Source organism: Zingiber officinale, chromosome 11B (genome assembly GCF_018446385.1).
Source record: "Zingiber officinale cultivar Zhangliang chromosome 11B, Zo_v1.1, whole genome shotgun sequence".
In the NCBI taxonomy this organism is placed as follows: domain Eukaryota; kingdom Viridiplantae; phylum Streptophyta; class Magnoliopsida; order Zingiberales; family Zingiberaceae; genus Zingiber; species Zingiber officinale.
The window spans coordinates 77,268,736-77,288,135 of NC_056007.1; the positions used below are offsets into that span (position 1 = coordinate 77,268,736).

Sequence of the window (19,400 nt, forward strand, 5' to 3'; positions counted from 1 at the left end):
TGAAATCTGTAGATGAAGCACCAACTTCACAGAATCACAGCATCAGCTGAAACCAGTCGAAGAAGTCGAGGAAGCTCACGCGAAGCTTCGGAAGCGAGCTTAACAAAGCTCTAGAACAGCAGAAGCAATAACTTGAAGAAGCAAGAAGAAGATCAAGAGAGAGAATCCACTGTAGAAGCCCTCAGCCCTTTTATAAACTCAACAAACAACCTCGGAAGGACGGAAGACTGGGAGCCAGCCCATGATGACAATCCGATCGATGCATCACTCGGTTCACGCAACTGGTCGGATCCGTCGTGGGGACCGATCGAGCGCTGATCGGTCCCCGCATCGATCAGAATGCTGCAGAGTTGCCCAACTCTAGCAGCTCGATCGGTCCGGACCGAGCTTCTGAGCTGTTCCCCTGACGAATCCTCCTCAAAGCCTTTGAGGCACATCGCGCTTCTCGATCGGTCTCCGCATCGATCCGTGTCGTTTTGCCCAAACCAAGTCCAAACCAATATCCGTCAACCTTGACCTCTTGGTACATCATGCTTAGCATCCCACTCCCTTGACCTCTAAGACTCCCCACCAAGTGTCAGTCAATCTTTGACCCACTTGGATTTTTCTTCATGTCATATCCGGTCACTCCTTGACCTACTTGACCTTCTCAACACCAAATGTCCGATCACCCTTGATCCATCTGGATTTTCCCCTTCACTCACTGGGACTTTCACCTAGCTTCCTGGGTTTTTCACCTTCACTCACCAGATTTCCAATCAGGTTTCCCTACCGCTCACTCACCAGATCTTCACTCAGACTTTCACCTAGCTTCACTCACTAGGGTTTCACTACCGGGCTTCACTCACAGCTCTTCACTCAGACCCTGCTCAGCCTTCACTCACCTGACTTACCCGCCACGGCTTCACTCACCAGACTTTCCACATCCGTCCAGAAGACAGCTACAGGCCCTCTCGACCCGGAGAGAGAAGCCACCAGAGCCCCTCCGACTTCCATCCGGTCCCCGGGACGAGCTCCCGAGCCCTCTCCCACCAGAGGAGAACGAGCACTCAGTCCTCTCCGACTTCCCATGTGCCAAGCTTCCATACTTGGACTTGCCAAGTCTCCATACTTGGACTTTTCCCGTGCCAAGCTCCCTGCTGGACTTTTCACCATGCCAAACTCCCCGCTTGGACTTTTCCCATGCCAAGCTCCCGCTGACTTTTCCCGTGCCAAGCTCCCTGCTTGGACTTTTCCGAGTCAGGTCAACTCACCTCGGGTCAACCAGGTCAACCTTGACCACGGGTTGCACCCACAATCTCCCAAGCTTGTATCCTTGTCAATCATCAAGATACAACTCTTCTGTTCACGTCAAACATTGTCAAACATAACTCGTCAAACATCAAAACACAACTCGAGTTAAGTCAACTCGAGTCTGGTCAACCAGGTCAATCTTGACCTAAGGTTGCACCAACATAACCTTCTTTTCAGACCATGCTCAAGGTTGAGTGTTTGAACTTTAATGGGGAGTGGATATCCTTATTGTTCAAGTGGTTTAAGTTAAAAATGCTCAAGGATGGGCATTTGACTACATTAATGGGAAATGTAGGGTTAAGGATAATGAAGGGTATGCGACTTTCATTATCGTGTTGTTCACAACGAGTGAAGTTGTGAACAATGATGAGCAACTCTTCAGGGGGAGAGTCTCAAAGGGGAGAGTTTTCAACAAGTGAGTTTGTTGATGTGTGCCCAAAGATAGGGCATTTGTGATGTGTGTCAATAGGGGGAGAATGAAGGGTTTAAGTTAGGACTTTATTACCTAGAGGGAGTTTGCCCTCTTAGGAGGAGAATGAAGGGTTTAACTTATGTCTTCATTACCTAGTGGCATGAAAGAGGTTGAGGCTATGGGATTAGCCTAACTTAAATGTGGTATTGTCAAACATTAAAAAGGGGGAGATTGTTGGTGCAATATCCCCCAGTCAAGGTGGTCGACAAGTCTTGGCTTTGCTCTTTCGTGTTTGACAATGTAGTTGCATTTGGGGAGATTGTTGTTTCCTCCGTCCGATCGTTCCAGGTTGGTTGAAGAAGAGTCAAGTAGGTCAAGGTTAACCGGATACTTGATGGAAGTCCTAGAGGATGTTAGGCAGGAGGAAAGTCCTAGTGAGTGAAGCTAGGGCGTTGGAAATCCTAGTGAGTGAAGCTAGGGGCAAGGAGAACTAAGTGAGTAGTAGAGCCGGTGTGAGCAAGCGAAGAGAAGTCCTAGGAAGCGGGTGAAGCCGCAACGGAAATCCAGATGGGTCGGTTGCATCGGTGAAAGTCCAAGTAGGTCAAGGGTGACCGGAACCTGGTTTTATGTATCAATAAGTCATGGTTGACCGATGTTGGTTTAGGAGGCTTTGGACTTGCTTGGGCAAAACCAAGCTGATCGATGATTAGATTGATCCCCGGCAGATCGGATCGCGCGGATCCGGTCAAAGATCGGACATCGATCCAGCATCAAGCATGCAGAGATCGATCACGATCGATGATCATGCCCAATCGATCGTTGATCGATCGGGTGAGTCAGTGACCTGATCATGACAGGAGGTCGTGGCTTTCCGCGCGCTGTGCTCTGCTTGCAGGATCGACCAGCGCGCCGATCAAGGATCGGACCATCGGCAAAAGTGAGGTGCTCGATCGATCGGTTTATCGATCCAAGCCTCCCGATCGATTGGGAGCAATCATCGATCCGATCCGACGGCCGATAGCAGGAAGCGCTTCCTTCTAGCGATAGCGTTTCATTTCACCGATTCATCTCTCGATTTCACACCTGCTTCTCCACAAAGATCAAATTTGAAGGTTCTTGGAGGTTTTCCAAGTCAAGAGGCGGATCTATTACAAAGAAAGCTAGGTTAGGGTTTCTATATTCAAGCTTTTGCTTATATTTGTGTATCATTTCCTTTCTTCTTGTAGTGTGAACTTGTAGGGCTTCTCCGGTAGTTACCAAAAGGAGTGTTTATTAGTGGAGTGTGTGTGTGGATCCTTGGACTAGTCACCTCTTGTGAGGTGGATACCAAGTAAAATCCTAAGTGTTAGCGTTGTATGTTTTTGTTTCTTGTATTTTCGCTGCATATCCTTGAAGAAACAAGCAACGACGAGCACCTAGCACGCGACGAGCTATTCCCCCCCCCCCCCCCCTCTAACTACTTTTCGGTCCCATCAGATTCAATGATGAGGCAGTCAAACTTCTTAAGATTAGTTGTGCTTTGGAACTTAAAGAAAATTTTAAGATTCTTAATGTTGATCACATTTATTGACTTGCTGAGAAATTCTATCCTCTTGATTTTGATGCACAAGATTTACATCACTTGAGAATGAGAATGTAATTAGATCACTATAAGTTTGATATTGCTAGCCATGAAATATTTCAGAATTTATCAACTATTTTCAATTATATCGAAGATTAGTTGAAACAAATAAATCAGGATCCTATAATTTGAATAACAAGTAATTTTTTTTCTCATTTGTTATATTTTATACATTATAACTATATCATTTACTTATATATTAAATCTAATATATTTATTTAATTGATAGGTTAATTCACCTTACTTTAACTCTTCTTGTTTTTATAGCAACAATTGACAACCATTTTTAAAACAGTTCTTCGTAACAAGATGGAAAAAGAGTATTTAGCATATTCTATGGTCATCTACATTGAACAGAAGTTCATTGAAAAAATTAATAATGATATAATAATTAATGAGTTTGATTCTAAAAAAAACACATACAATTTCAATAGTATTTTTTTACTCTATGCTTTTGAATGTATTGAATATTAGATTCTTTTGTTCTATAATTTCAAAGAAATTAATATTCATATTTTTTATTTATATTTTAAAATTAATTAATTTATTATATAAATTATCGTCAACGGTCAACCTTAGGTAAATTTGAATCCTAACTATCCCCGCAAAGGGAAATGCTCTTCCATGAAATTTCTTGGAAAATGTATTGAAAGAGGATGAGGAGGCTGCAAGAATCGAGGAGTAATTAATATTAGTGAATCCACCATCTGAGCTTTCCTCTTCGCCGCCCTTGTTTGAGATCCGCTCGAAGCAAGAGAGATCGTAGCGGATCCCTGATCGGATCTCAAACAAGGGTGGCGAAGAGGAAAGCTCAGAGTACTCAATTTGTAATGAGATGACACTCTTTGAGATGGAGAATGAGCTCTTCAACCGCTTCTGATCGAGGTCACGACCTCGTGGCGGATCCCTGATTGACACCACCGAGTTCTAAGAGATCTGGGACCTTCCAATGGACTCCTCTATTGTTGATTTACCACCTTCGTTGCCATCAACGAAGGAATCAAGACACAAGGAAAAAGAGACCTCAGGCTCTTTATCCAACACTTTGTGGGCATCTGGAATCTATCCAACATCCCCACTAGGAAGCTCCTCAACGATGTCAAATACATCAGCCTCGACAATGGACTCATTCACCTCCACCTTCAATCACAACAAATCTCGTCCGCTCCTGCATGTAGGATCGAGTTATCTAGCGGAACTAGCCCCACGAGTTCAGCTGAAGTGTTAAGTGGGTTTCTCCTTAAGGAGAATATTCATATATCTCTTTAATGACACAAAGGATATTCATATATCTCTACAATGACATGATATTGTCCAATTTAGATCTAGACCCTCATGATTATCAGTGGCATAGTTAGGATTTTCAATTGGGGGGGTGCGAATTCAACAAATTAAAAAAAATAATACAACACAGGAAATGTATAATAAAAGTTATATATGAACTTCATATGTTTTTTACAATATCACTCTTCGAGATTTCATATTTTGAAAATGCTGAATAATAGCTTCATTATCAATGGTATCAAACACATCTCGCTCAATATATGGTATCAAACAATCATTTACCATATCATCTCCCAACCGATTTCGAAGTGAGGTTTTGATTATTTTCATTACTGAAAACACTCTCTCTACAATTGCAGTTGCAACAGGTAATAGCAATGCTAACTTCAAAAGTAAATATACCAAAGGATGTAGACGATGTTTTTTCAATTGAACCATCCTTTTAGCAAGCTGGCTAATCCCCACAACCTCAAAGAATTGATTGCTACTCCGCATATCAAAAATAAAGTTATCAAGTTAGGGCTCAAGATGCATTAACTCCATTGGGGAAAAATCGGATGGATAAAACTGAGCAAACTGAAGTAATTTTCTCTTATCATAAGCAGAGAATGAATTTGATGGATCAAGACAACTCATACACAACAACAACTCCGTGTTCACTTCGTTAAAGCGACTGTTCAACTCCTGAAGTTGCAAATCTATCACTTCATAAAACGTTTCAACACGATAATAGTGAAGATTTGTCCTTCCTTCAATATTTCATCGTGATCTTCCATGAAAGACGAACAAGTCTTCCATGTGCAGGGTGACTACCTCATACTTAACACAAAATAAAGAAATTTCATTCAGTAACAAATCCCAACCATCATCTCTCATAGTTTGCAGTTGATGTTTGCTTGATCTTACAAGAATCATGGCATTTACAATGTCTTGATCTTTTCTTTGTAAATCTTGAGACAAATCATTCGTGACACCCAATATATTCTTCATTAAGTGCATCTGAAATATAAATTCATATTTTCCAATCAATTCCAACAGATTATTTGCTTGTGCCCTTTGCTTGTGATCTTTTCCCTCCTCTTCAACAAATAAAAGGACATCAATAATTGAAGGATACAAATGTATCAAACTTAACAATGTATTATAATGTGAACCCCAACTATGCTCCCAGCTCTTTTTAATGTCATCTCCTGATCCATACCTTGTCCAGTGAAGATATCACCATTGCAAATTCCTTTAATAACTTTTTCAAATTGTTTCTCACGAAGTATATCTCTTCGCTTGCATGATGCTCCAACAATATTGTTCAATTGTGCAACCACATCAAAAAAAGTAGAAATTCTTATATGATTTTCAGCAACAGCTACAAGTGTAAGTTGCAGTTGATGAGCAAAACAATGAACATAATAAGCAGAAGGGTTCTCCATCATAATTAAGCTTTTTAAGCCATTGAATTCTCCTCTCATATTGCTAGCTCCATCGTATCCTTGCCCCCGCAAATTAGATATAGATAATCCATGTTGACACAACAAAGAATCAATAGCAGTTTTAAGTGATAAGGCAGTAGTGTCGCTTACATGTACAATGCCTAGAAAGCGCTCAACAATATTTCCCCTTTCATCTACAAACCGTAAAGCAACTGTCATTTGTTCTTTAACAGATATATCACGAGCCTCATCAACCAATATAGTAAATAATTCATCACCGAGATCTCCAAGAATAGAATTAGTGGTTAAATAAGCAATGGATCTGATAATATCTTTCTGAATATCAGGCGATGTCAATTTGAGATTTGAGGGAGCATTGTCTAGTGCAACTTTATTGATATCCTCATTATAGTCAGCAAGAAATCTTAACAATTCAAGACAATTACCATGATTGAGTGAGTTTGTTGATTCATCATGACCACGAAATGCTAATCCTTGACGCACAAGAAATCTTATGCAATCAATTGATGTTGTCAAGCGAACACGATAATCGATAGCTACTTGACTAGACTGATTGACCAAACAAGTTTCAATATGTTATTTTTGATTCATTAAATCATAAGTCGCCATCATGCACCTGTTGTGAATGCTGCTCTGATTTCCAACATGTTCATTAAATTTTTCTTTCTTTCTCCAATTTTTAAATCCCTCAGTAACAAAAGAATCACCACCACTTTGACCACCATGATCCGCTTTGAATAAATAACAATAAAGACAAAAAGCTACATCTTTTGCAATGTTGTATTCTAGCCAATTAGGATGAAGACTAAACCATATAGCTCGAAATCTTCGTTTCTCTTTGGGACAAGAACGCCAAGGAAATTCATGATTTTTAGGTTGAAAAGGACCTTTTTGCAAATAGTAACGTTGAACAATCTCCCTTTCATTAACATTATACTCAAGAATGTGCTTTCTTAGTCCAGGATCACTAGGATACTCATTTGAATCAGCATCAAGAGGAGCTGGTGGAGGAGGCGGAGGAGGAGGAGGTGGTGGAGGGGGAGATGACTTGTTTGAAGTAGGTTCATCTCGTATTTTCTTAAAATACCTCAACATTATTATTTCACCTAATTTATCATCAACATAATATTTCAGAAACATAATCATCTAATTAATGACTATTTGTTTTCAACAATTTATATTCAAAAACAAATAATAAACGAAATTAATAGAGAGTTAATGATCCCTTATTTTTTCACACATATTGGTAGAGATATAAAGTCAAATGTTTACATTATAAAAACATATTTTTCTAGTTATATGACTATGTAATTTTAATTCTTATCATAAAGATGATTCATTTTATATGCATGTTGTTATTATAAAATATTGGTGTAAATTATATAATAAGTCTATTCATGGAATAAATGATATGATTCAATTGATCAAATTTTTGAATAATCATTAATGACATTCCTCACATTCATATAACAAATCAAACATCAAATGTACTTATCATCTCAATATGTGTAAACATTTAACATACTTGAATAATAAACAAAAATATGAATATATGCAAAATTAACACTACATATTTTTTTCAATACTTAAATTCATAATTGAAAGAAATTAAGTAAAAAAATTTTACCTCAATCAAAAGACATTTATTTTGGAGCGTCGGTAGCGTTATCAGCAAACGATAGTAGCGATAGCAGCGAAGCAATGATGGCAGCGTTGGCAGCAAACGATAACGGCATTGGCAACGGCGTGCGATGACAGGCCTTTTATTTTATTTTTAATCATATTAAATTTTTTTTTCTGTAAATATGAGAGGGGGCGATCGCACCCCCTTGCCCCACAGTAGCTACGCTCCTGATGACTTTATCCTTGAACTCTACCCAAAAGCAGGGACGAAGTCTCAATTTTTAAGTATAGGAAATATATGAGGTATAGGAATAGGGGATGAAAGAGAGGTGAATGAGGTAACGACATGATCACCTCCCCTCAACATAAACACTACATTTCGTCTTCTCGATATAAAATTCCTGACTCTATCCCTGTCCAAAGGACCTTATGCCAATGAATATATCCTCCATTTTTTTAAACTCATGATTTTTATCAAATGTTTCTTATGTGAAACTTTGATTGAACCGAACAACATGGGCACTGAATCCTACATTGTCACTTAGTAATCCGGTGGACCTCGTTTAGTGCAGCGCCTAACCCAGAGCTTCCAGTCGCATTCCATTCGTGACATATCTCACTTAATTCCATTGGGGGAGGAATCTGCCTCCCCCTCCGCTGCAAACGGATCGACAGATGCATTACCGAGGCATCGTGGACGATTGGAGGGAGGCGAGGAAGCTTGGATCGGGACTTCGTGTCGGGGACAAAAGCATCCACCACAAGCGGTCGCTTCCGATCGGCTGCATAAGTATCGTTGGTGATTAATTGTTGGTAGATCATCGGATGGTTTTGTTGACCCTTTTGCGCTTCATTTTTGGGCCACTAATTGGCACCGTGACCGAGTCAAATCCGTTTAATCAGTTAATCACAGCCATCCAATTTTAGAAAATCAGTTCTCATGTGGTACATACAGTCCCTTTTGGTTTATGAAGATTATAATTTTTTTTTGTATAAGAACACTCATTAGAGCTATGGACAAAAAAAAAAAAAATCTTTAAGAATACTTTTGCCAAGCAGTAGAGGAACAAAATTCATTTCAAGTCAGGACTGCATATCATCATTTTGACTGCTTAGCAGCCCCAGGAAAAGTAGACCAACAATACATGAAAAGCTGAAAGTAGTAAATGAATCCAATATTCCGCCTGAAACAATAATTTCATATTAAGTAGGGACAAAAGGAAATAATAAAAATATATGCACGCAGCAGAATCAGTGTATCTATCGCATTCACAATAACCATGTCCCTGATCTAACTCAGAATCTATCTGCCTTCTGGGAAGCCCATGTCTCCCAAGCTGGCCTTTTTTCTGTTTCAATATCTCTCTTGATAGTCCGCTGAATACCTTTGATGATGAAGAAATACTGAAATATGGATAATAAATCTTTGAGTTTTTAACTTTCATAGTCAAATTTCATCTATGTCTACATTAGGTTAATGTACAAAGATGACCTGAAATGCTAGTATAAGAGGAATGAAGAACTTTCCCCGCTCATTTGGGTTGGGGCCCTCGATCAGCTTCTGGTCGACTGTTATAGGCTTGCTCCCTTTAGCACTTACTGTTGTGACTACTTCAACCAAATTTGGAATCCAAGCAGTACCACTAGGCAGAATCTACATGGATAATTGTCAAAGTTACTTAGGAGTGGTCTTGACTTCAAGCCGTAAAAGATGACACAAGTCACACACAATAGGAAGAGAGAAAAAAAATCAACAAACCTTTTCCCCGTCAGAATTGGTATTGCATCTCCCACTGTTTTCAACCAGGGCAACAGGAATGGGAGAATCCTAGGAAGAGAAAAAAAATGAAAAATATCAAAGGATGTGATCCTTCACCGACAGCAGTAGCACACAGAATTTAAATGGTGCAAAAATGGCAGAACACTAGAAGGATTCAGAATATTCATACTATCATAAATCTAAAATATCTAAGTACAGATACTTGGACTAGGTGACATCACAGAATGAGTTAGGCCAACTAAATATAACCAGAATAAAACCCTGAACAAAGCCAAGGATATCAGATTTGTCCAAACAGAGACAGACAGAAAAGCTTATACATACACATCAAAGGAAAAGTAAGGAAGCACATTGCTAGACTTGGAAACTTGCCAGCAGAGCTCAAAATCACTAGTAACTCCAACCTATTGTTCTTGTTGGAAATCGAGTAGCAGCAAAACCACTGAAACAAATGCAAAATTTGGACGATGACATGAAATGCCCATAATGCTCATTGAAGACAGTCTATACTAATAAAAAGAGGCAAGGCAAGATCAAATTGTTGGTATGTCACTAAATAATGTTAAATGACAATTTCTCCAAGCAAACAAAATTCATGTTGGCAACTGCCTGATATGAAGACAAAGATGGAAGGAACCATTCAAATCAGTGTTTTATTACCATGAAGCATTTTTAGATTATTTATTTTCTAATGAATTTTACCATTTGCAGAGAGGAATGAATAACATAATGTAATCATTTAGGAGCCAATAAATATGTTACTGAACGCTAACTTCTGTAAATTTGTCAAGACAGCATAAACACACAGTATAGTTGCCAAGGAAAAAAGGAAAGATTTTAAGACATACAATAAATGAGAACTTTATACCTCAAACTCTTGCATCTTAATTCGGGCACCCATGCGAATGCATTTCAATAGTGTTTCTGATCGTCTGGTGAAGAATTCATCATAGCTCAAACCATCTGGTGGAGATAATTGTGCATGAGTTAAAACAACCATAGACCTTTGCCAAATTCTCTTCCCAAATGTGTCAGTGATAGCTTTGATAACTTGCTTATCCAAATTATCCACTCTATATGCATCCAACCGGTCCACATATAGAAGAACATCAATAGTTTTGTTCAAGAGAAACCTGAATTGTTTTGGCAGAAACAATAAAAGCAATAAGTTAAAGTGGCTAAAGACATGATGAGGATATAAGTAACCAATAATCCTATCAGAATAAATCTTCTAATACGAAAATAAAAATCTTCAAAGAAAATGAAAATGGAACATCATTACAAGAAGAGGAGGTAGGTAGTTCATTATCGCACTATCCTAAAAGGTGATCTAGGTGGGCTCATATACATATGTTGCGGGGGACCCATCACATATAGCATGCATATGCAGTCGCCCAATACAATTTGATTCAGTAGGCAGGGTCCAAGTGGTTGAGTATGCACCATATGTGGCTGACCTCTAAGAAAAGCCAAAAATATAAACAATGGTTCATTCCAAAAAGTCTGAATCAAAGTAAATCAAATAGAAACACTAGTTTGGCTTTTGTGCTGTTTTTCTAGTCCACATTTTTGGTTTGAGAACTTGTAAATGTTCAACTTCAACATTTACTTTTCAAGGGTTGAATCATATGCATGTGATATCTTATTCTACATCAATATAGATTGTTGTTGATTATGTATTATATAGCATAATTATATAATTTATTTGTGTTCTAAAATGCGCCCTAGGCGGTCACCTAGGCCAGCACCCACACCAGAAAGGTGTTGGGTGGCAAGCCTAGCGCCCGAAAATTTTGGATTTTATTTTATTTTTATTTATTTTCCATTTAAAGTCCTAAATCCGATTCGATCTCATGCTGTTTTGACTGCCCCAACGGCCTCTCGCCTCCTCCGGCAGAGCTCGATGATTGGTAAGTTTTTAAATTTATTTTATGTAATTTTTTTTCACCTCCTACAACACTTCAATGTCGTAGGATGCATCTGGGCTGCCAGACGAGTCGCCAAAAGCTTCTGGCGCTGCCGAAAGCCTTCCGTGAAGCGTCCAATGCCACTGGAAGCTTCCGGCAACTCATCTGGCAACCACAGACGTGCCCGGGAATGACCCGCCGCCGCCGGAGTTCAGCACAATCATGCCGCGTCGCGTTCGGCACAGCCTCGCAATGATTTTTTTAATTAATTAATTATTTATTTAATTCAACAATTCCTCACTTAAATAGGGTACTTTGAATAGACTTTTATACCCCCTAATTAAATTATCCCAATAAATTATATAAAAAATATATTTAAAATTAAAATCTTTTTATAAATTTTATAAAGTTATTTATATTTTAATAATATTATATTTAAAATTAAAAAATTCTAATGAATATTATTAATTAATTTATATTCTGATATTTTATATTTAAAATAAAAAAATTCTAATATATTTTATTAATTCATATAAATCATATTTATATTCATAATTTTATATTTAAAATGTTAAAAAAATCTAATAAAATTTATTAATTCATATAAATCACATTTATATTCTGACAATATTTTTTTACTAATTTATATTAATATTTTTTTATTGATTTATATCCTAAATTTATTCTTAAATCACTTTTCTATCACTTTCTTCACAATACAACGATTCCAATTTGATGACATGAGCATCCAAGTCCGAGTCACTACGACTGACTATAGTAAATCATCTTGGACATATTGACCCGAAGAATTTGATGTCCAATGAAGTTCGTGGTCGAATGATGGTGAGTTGTCAGTCGCATGGATCCTAGGAACCTTAAGAGACAAAATATTAAATGTATACGGTTTGTAAAATAGCAAAAAGCAATAGATAGGAATAAAATAATAGCACACATATATACCTAAAATTGTATCCGTTAGTCAATTGAGAAAGAAGCACAAAGTTCAAAATAAGTGCAAATAAAGACCCTGAAGAATGAAAGAAGAAGGTGCCAAATGATAGATCCAATAGAAGAATACATAGGTAAAAAGGTTCTAGAGGTGTATTTCTTAATCTGATGAAACGCTCTCCCTGTTGAAATAATCTAATCAAAATAAACCTGAACTACTGGAGGTGATATGATATGAGGTCAATTCAATTTGGTAGGTTCTAGAGTGAGTTTCCGACGATACACAAGGATGACCATAAGATATCACGTACTTAATGGGCGGATCGAATGGGCGGGATAAAATGGAACTCGAACATTTTCAATGCGTTGACAACCAAGTGTGAAGGTTAAGACATGATACAACTGTGTGATTGTACGTATAAGTGCAACCATAAAGCGTTACAAGCTCGAACACTTATTTCCGACCAGTGAATTAGTGTAAGAGCGCAACTAGGATAAAAAGAGTAATATACTATGGAGTCAACGTGTGATGAAAGCCGAATATGCAGCTTAAGAGGACCTCGTTACAACATCACACTCACACGTTTAACCATCCGTCGTTGATTCGCTCTACGTAGTTTCAATGCCAAGAGAATTTACTACGAGGTTCTACTGACACATCGGCTCACCATAAGTTTGAATGCACTCAGGGTAAGTTTCTCCATGTTGTACAGTGAAATATATATTTCTCAGGGCTCATATTCGATCGACTCTATTGCTCGTTTAAAAAGACGTGTATTTTGATATTATCTCCATGATAAGTTCTTGATTCCGAGATAGAAAGTCGTCCATGGTTTCTAATGGGGGATTCTTCATCACTAAAGTATATCAGAGACTTCTATGCATAGTATCAAAATGAATGAGTAGATTCAGAAAATCACTCGCACGATACCGATCATATCGTTTGGTTTGAATTTCGGTCAATCACTATTATCATCTATTACTCTTTATAAGGAGGTCACAAGGATCTTTACTCTTAATGAGGAGCAAATTAATAATGCAGATGCATTCGTGCGAAAAGGATCTACACATCTGAATCAAGGATTATAGGTTTAATCTGAAGGAAAACAAGACCTGACAGTCATCACAAGAACACACCACACCGACGAGTGAAACGGAAAATTAATATTATATACGTTGATACGGATACGTATCGTACGAGGCTTCACCCAACTTGAAGTGGTTCGAAGGATACTTGAAGTTTATCGTGGAAAAAAAGTGCCTTGAGTAAGTTTAAACTTTAAGTCTTTAATTAAAGTAAAGTATTAATTTAAAGTTTTATATTTATCTATCTATAATATTACCTCTTCTTTTCAAAGAAAGGAAATATAATGTGATTCAGCAATCGAATAATTCTCCATCCATGTCCAATTCATAGATGTTCATAAAAAAAAAAAAAAGGATGAGGAATATTGCGAAAATCGCCCGATGCGCAGTTTGGATCATCAGGGTGGAGACGCGATGTATACATCGAAGGTTAGGTTTGCTCTACTAAATGGTTAAATGCAAAAACGGAATGGATGGGCGGAATAAATCTGACTCAACTCTCAGAAGCTCTCTAAAGTGTGAGAGACTTCATTTTCACGTCAGAGGAGGATCACAATATGATATGATGAAATAGGCTTATACAAGTTGTTAAAAATATAGAGTGTAGAATAAATATATGAGGTGATAATTAGTCATCGTGAGTCTAATGATATTTTATTAGTTGTGTATAAATATAAATTATAAATTAAATTTAATATATATCTAGCCAGGTCTCTTGTCCGGACCTGTCCCCAGGTGGCACCTTGAGCGGGTTTGCCTGAATTTGGCATTAGTGAATTTTAACATTGTTATTTGTTAAAATTAAAAATTATTAAACTAATGATACAACTGATATAATGAATAAATAAAAAAGATTGAGACCACCACGTTATGATCGAAAATTAATTGGGCTGGCTTTCGTGTTTGGATGTTCTATGTGGAGTTATACATCTTGACAACTAAAATATTCGAGAAAAAACAAGATCTACATCTCTATTGGTACTTAGAAAAGTTACACGATGAGTCCATGTAAATTTGAATTTTAGAGATTTTATAGGCGTATATTAATTACATACTAATTAAGGTAGGATATAAATAATGAAAAATAAAGACGGTATGAAGCATTTGGCAGATAATGATAAAATATAAGGATAAGATCACATATCAATTATTGATGTCCCTTAATATTATAATACTCGAGATGGCATTCATTATATAATATTCAAGAGTGATAATACAGTAGAGGATAATAACGGTTACCAGGTACCACGGTCGTCGTATTAATGGTCACAGAGTAAATCTTGTTAAGATCTAGACGTAGGATCTTCGGAAAACTAGAATCTCAAGGAAACACTTAAGAGAAAGGTTTTAATGAACTTAAGTAAAATAAAATAATAGGCTGTATATATACGGAATTTAAGTTCTTCAGATATTATTGCATTTGACATGCACAATTGTTGATGATAAGGATAAGATAAAGTAATGATGCGGGCCTACCGAGAACTTTAAATATTTAGAATCATTTTTGCAAAACGATACAGATATATAATAGATGTCTTAATACATAAATGAGTAAAGGAATAGAAGGGACATCGTCTGAGGTTTTGGTAAACTCAGAAATCTCTAAAACTTAAAGTTTACACTCACCTCGCTATCACTGAGAGAGAACTACTCGAATGTTGATCATGAAGCAGAGTAATAGCATAGTATAGTTAATTTATGGAGCGTGGGCCAGTACATGCAGTTGACGAGAAAGATGATGAAAACAGATGAAAACAGAGAAAGATGTACTCACAAGATAATATAGATGCATGACATGTCAACGCTAATGCACGCAAATGCAGACGCATCTATGAGATAGTGACAAGACACGAAAAACAAGATAAAATTTAGAACATAATAAATAATGATATTTAATAAATGAGTTAATAGTAGGCAGGCACATGGACCGTAATAGTATCGACGACCCCTTAATGGGATAAGAGTTGGTTGTTGTTGTTAATTACTGATAGGTTGACTTCTTTTATATATTATATTTTTATTAATATAACAATTTTTTTTTGTGTCTGAGGACAGATCAGTAAACCGAGATAATTTCAAGTTAAGTGCTCATTGTTGGTAACAAGTACTGTTAACAAGATATAACAAGTACTGCTTAGTACGATTAATCGGCGGTGGTCAGTAGGCTGGTGTAGGTTCCGAAGCTTGGCGGTCGATCAGGGGTCAAGGCGATCCGAGACGAAGAGTCAAGAGAAAAGAAAAATCGGGAGAGACGATCGAAGCTAAGTAAAAGTCAAACTAGATTGAGGATCAAGTTTCGTGTATAGGTGGTGAGTAAACATCGACAGGGCGAGGCAATCAGAGTCGGGTTCGAGAAGGAACTTTAGATCATAGCAGTTGGAAAGAAGGCACAAGCATTATAATATTATGGTTTTTGCGAGGATGTTTTACTGACCTCTCTTCTTTTTGGACGTGTTGGATTGTCGAGTCATGGCGGATGTTCGGATCGGTCGAGCATTATGATCGATCAGACGTGATGGTGACGAGCAGTAAGATCGGTCGGCCGACTGTGTTGACTCGGCTGGTGATTCATCGGCCTTCGTCGAGAAGGAAAAGGAAAAGAAAGCGGATCGTCGGTGAACGCAGGATCGGTGACGGACAATCGACGATAATGGTGCGTGCTTGTTGATCTCGGTAATCCACGACGAAACGAGGAAGGAAGTTGTTGATCCGATGAAAATTGGATGGTCGGCCAAGACCGCTATGATCGATGCGTCACGAAAGATCGAGGCGATTCGAACTCCGGTAGGGAGCGAAGGGAGGCGGGTTGATCGGCCGGTGATTGGGATCGGTCGGCCAAGGCGATCTATTCACGCGCCCTATAAAGAGGCTCGAAGTTTGTGGATGTTGCACCACGATATCTCAAGCTTTTTCTAGCATCGGTTATACTCTCAGTCTTCGTCGAGTCCTGCCAGCTTCTCCGATAAGTACAGCCGAGCTTGACTTTTGAGTACCTCTGTGGGGTATATTTTATTTGCTACACTTAATTTCGTATAAGATAGTAGGGTACTATCTTACATATTTGTATACATGTGATCCACTTCTTTCAGAAGATTTGAAGAAGGTTATAGTAAATTGCCCGTCGGTCTTGGTGGGACCATGGGCATGATAGGAGTTAAGTACAGACTCGACAGAGTAAACAAACTGTCTCTCTTTTGCTTTCATTGTGCACTTCTACGATTTAAAGAAAGAAAAAAATTTTAAATCTGATATTCACCCACCCCTCTGATCGCACTTAATCGATCTATCAATTTTAACATTTTAAACATTGACATATGCCCCAAGCAATAGCTGTGGTAAGGCGCTTGACCAAGCACCTATGGTTCGATTCCCAACTACGGCGTACTGCAAACATTTTCCTCCCGTGGGGTTAAAAGCTGCTAAGCAAGGAGTCACGTGCACTTTCAGATTTACCCTAATGGCTAGCGGAAACTTTCTGTGGGGCCGAGCCAGTCACTTATAGGACTTAATCGGTTCGAAGAACTGGATACTTGATTAACAAAAAAAAAAAGCATATGCCCCTGAATATGACATGCATATGAGAATGCAATGAGTCGAACACATCACACTCACATTTTATTTTTAGAATCTTAGTCATCTGCTTAGAAAAGATGAAAAATAATAGCCAAATAGAAATAAGAACTGAACTAATGTCCTGATCGCAGCAGGTTCCTCTGAGCTATGCATGTTATCTGCTATAGATATAATGCTATTATGGTTAAAGATAGTTCAAGAATTTAAATTTCAATTACTAAGAGAGGCTCAAAGCAGATTATAGATATTATCCAATAGAAAAATAATCAAAATATTGAGATTTCATTCTTCTAATCAAATGCGATTTGCAACTCCTACACCTTTAACCTACAAAATATAGTTTGTGCCCTTCTGGGTAATAACATTGATTGGGTACACACCTTTTTATGATTTCAATAGCCTGTTCGTTCACATATCCACCTTCAACAAGCCCTGGAGTGTCTATGATATTCAAGGTGAAACCTGCCCTAGTCCGAGAGCACATCATAGGTCTCAAACCCTCAGACTGCAAAAGCATAAAATAAATTGACAGTATACAGACAACTAATATTAAACCAGCATTGAAACAAAAAAGACAAACCTGAAAAGCACTAACAGTTGCCACCCTCTCCCCTAAGATGGAATTCAAAGTGGATGACTTCCCCACTCCGCCCTTTCCCATCAACAGAATTGTCAAGGTGCTTGCATTCTAGAGAAAACAAACAGGAAATAGAAATTAATCAAAAAGAGTAAAAATAAAGGAGAATCCTCTATTAAAAAGTGATATTAAGAGAGAAGAACCTCTAGCTTTAATTTTCCTAATATTTCATGTAATTTGTTCTGCGTAGCAACAGGGAACTGCTGGATCCCAGTCCATTCACGGGCAACTTGCGCCGCCATAACCTATCGGCCTACAGATTTCAGCCATCGACATGACACATATGAACCAAAAAGATGAAAAAATTCCACCGGAAAAAATACTTCACGAGCAACAAGACTCGAAATAAGAATCCTCTTTTTTTTCGTAAAAAAAAAAATCGCACATTCTGGATAAGATTGCGATTACCACTAGCGATTGAACTTCGGAAGAAAGTGGCGCGATAAAACCCCAACGAATCGAAGCCCAGAAAGGCCAAGGAGATCGTAGGAGACGTGGAGCGGAGCCTCCGAGGGTTTTGCTCTGGGCTCGAAGGAGAGCGACGAGTAGTAGGAAAAAGGGTAGATAAGGTGCCGTGCCGAATCGGGACAAGAATAAAATAATAAGCTGAATTTAGCTTTGCTACAATTGAAGCCCAATTTCTTAACTCAGCCCAAATATAGTCAAGCAATCCATCCAATACACAGTTAATATAATTGAGTATGAAGATTAGCGTTAAACATATATATTTTTATTAATCTACCTGACTTAATTGAGTATGAAGATTAGCGTTAATCATATATATTTTTATTAGGATAATGCTAAATGGTCAGAATCTGGCCAGCTAGAATTAATACATACAAGTGTACACATATATATTTTAGTAATATCATATGTGTACATTAATTTATGCATGTATTCTAATTGGAGGATAAAAAATTCTAGCTGACCAGATTCTGGCCAACAAGAATTATCATTTTTATTAATCTACCTGACTTTACTCCACTCAAATCTTAAAGATAAAGCTCATCATTTTTTGTTTTTTTTATAATCGAGATGCCGGATTAATCCGAAAGTGCAAACAGATTCACCCCAATAACTAATACATTATAGCTGAAATTCAAGCGTATGTCGAATGTTTTACCGTTGCATCATGTCCCGGGGTATAGCAAAAAATACATGATTCACACCAAACCTTTCTTTTCAGTTGTAAATCAATAATTATATTAACTTAGAGCATCCACAGAGCTCTCACTATGAGCTGGCAGTAAAGGAAAAAGCCTATGGGGGGTCCCCTTTAATCGAAGAAGCGGCTCCGTGGTTACGGAGCCGCTTCTTCGACTTTTTGTTTTTTTATATTATTTTTTAATAATTGTAAATATGAAGGAGAGTTAATAAAATATATATATAATGAAAAATGTGAGATTATAGAGAAATTATTGAGAAGTTTTTTTAATAGTGGAGAGGGATATGAAATTTTTAACTTTTGATGTGACACAGATATGACAACGAAGGAACTCTCAATGGACTCTAACAACTATGAATGCCCTTATGGAACAGATTCCATATTTCTGGCACTTCCATGGCATTATTTTTGTTGGGAAAGAACAACGAGGGGCAATAACAATAAAGTTATTGTTAGCTGCGCTGAAAGAAATAACTACAGCCAGAATTGGGGCTCGTCTCTTGAGCACCCAACATGGTAATTAACAATCTTGGAAGACCAAAAAAGGAATCCCACGAAAATTTACTATCCACACGAAGAAGACTGGTAAATAATAGAGTTGCCTGCCATTCATGACCTGCTTG

At 37.8% G+C, this 19,400-nt stretch overlaps 1 protein-coding gene and 1 pseudogene across 3 annotated transcripts; both read right to left on the reverse strand.

The window, feature by feature from the left end:
* Nucleotides 1-5,369: 5,369 nt before the first annotated feature.
* On the reverse strand, nt 5,370-7,153 carry LOC122034060 (annotated as a pseudogene).
* Nucleotides 7,154-8,740: 1,587 nt separating this feature from the next.
* On the reverse strand, nt 8,741-18,182 carry LOC122034805 (translocase of chloroplast 34, chloroplastic-like). Of its 3 annotated transcripts, XM_042594162.1 has the most exons (9): nt 18,021-18,182; nt 17,756-17,865; nt 17,556-17,663; nt 17,356-17,480; nt 10,466-10,594; nt 10,330-10,393; nt 9,441-9,509; nt 9,174-9,335; nt 8,741-9,085 (listed from the first exon to the last, which is right to left on the reverse strand). In XM_042594162.1, the coding sequence occupies exons 2-9, from the start codon at nt 17,852-17,854 to the stop codon at nt 8,978-8,980; spliced, it is 864 nt and encodes a 287-aa protein (XP_042450096.1). In that variant the 5' UTR covers nt 17,855-17,865; nt 18,021-18,182; the 3' UTR covers nt 8,741-8,977. The 3 variants fall into 3 exon arrangements, with proteins under 3 accessions (XP_042450096.1, XP_042450094.1, XP_042450095.1); XM_042594160.1 differs by having other exon boundaries at nt 10,330-10,594; nt 18,021-18,181; XM_042594161.1 differs by having other exon boundaries at nt 10,330-10,594; nt 17,756-17,857; nt 18,021-18,173.
* Nucleotides 18,183-19,400: the final 1,218 nt, after the last annotated feature.

Bases quoted from the DNA above. Each gene is read 5' to 3' on its own strand.
- LOC122034805 (XM_042594160.1), bottom strand. From the start codon at position 17,854: ATGGCGGCGCAAGTTGCCCGTGAATGGACTGGGATCCAGCAGTTCCCT. The intron at 10,595-17,355 runs GTGTGTACCCAA...AAAACAATTCAG, and splicing joins GCTATTGAAATCATAAAAAG to GTTTCTCTTGAACAAAACTA. The intron at 9,510-10,329 runs GTATAAAGTTCT...TTCTCTTCCTAG, and splicing joins TTAAGATGCAAGAGTTTGAG to GATTCTCCCATTCCTGTTGC.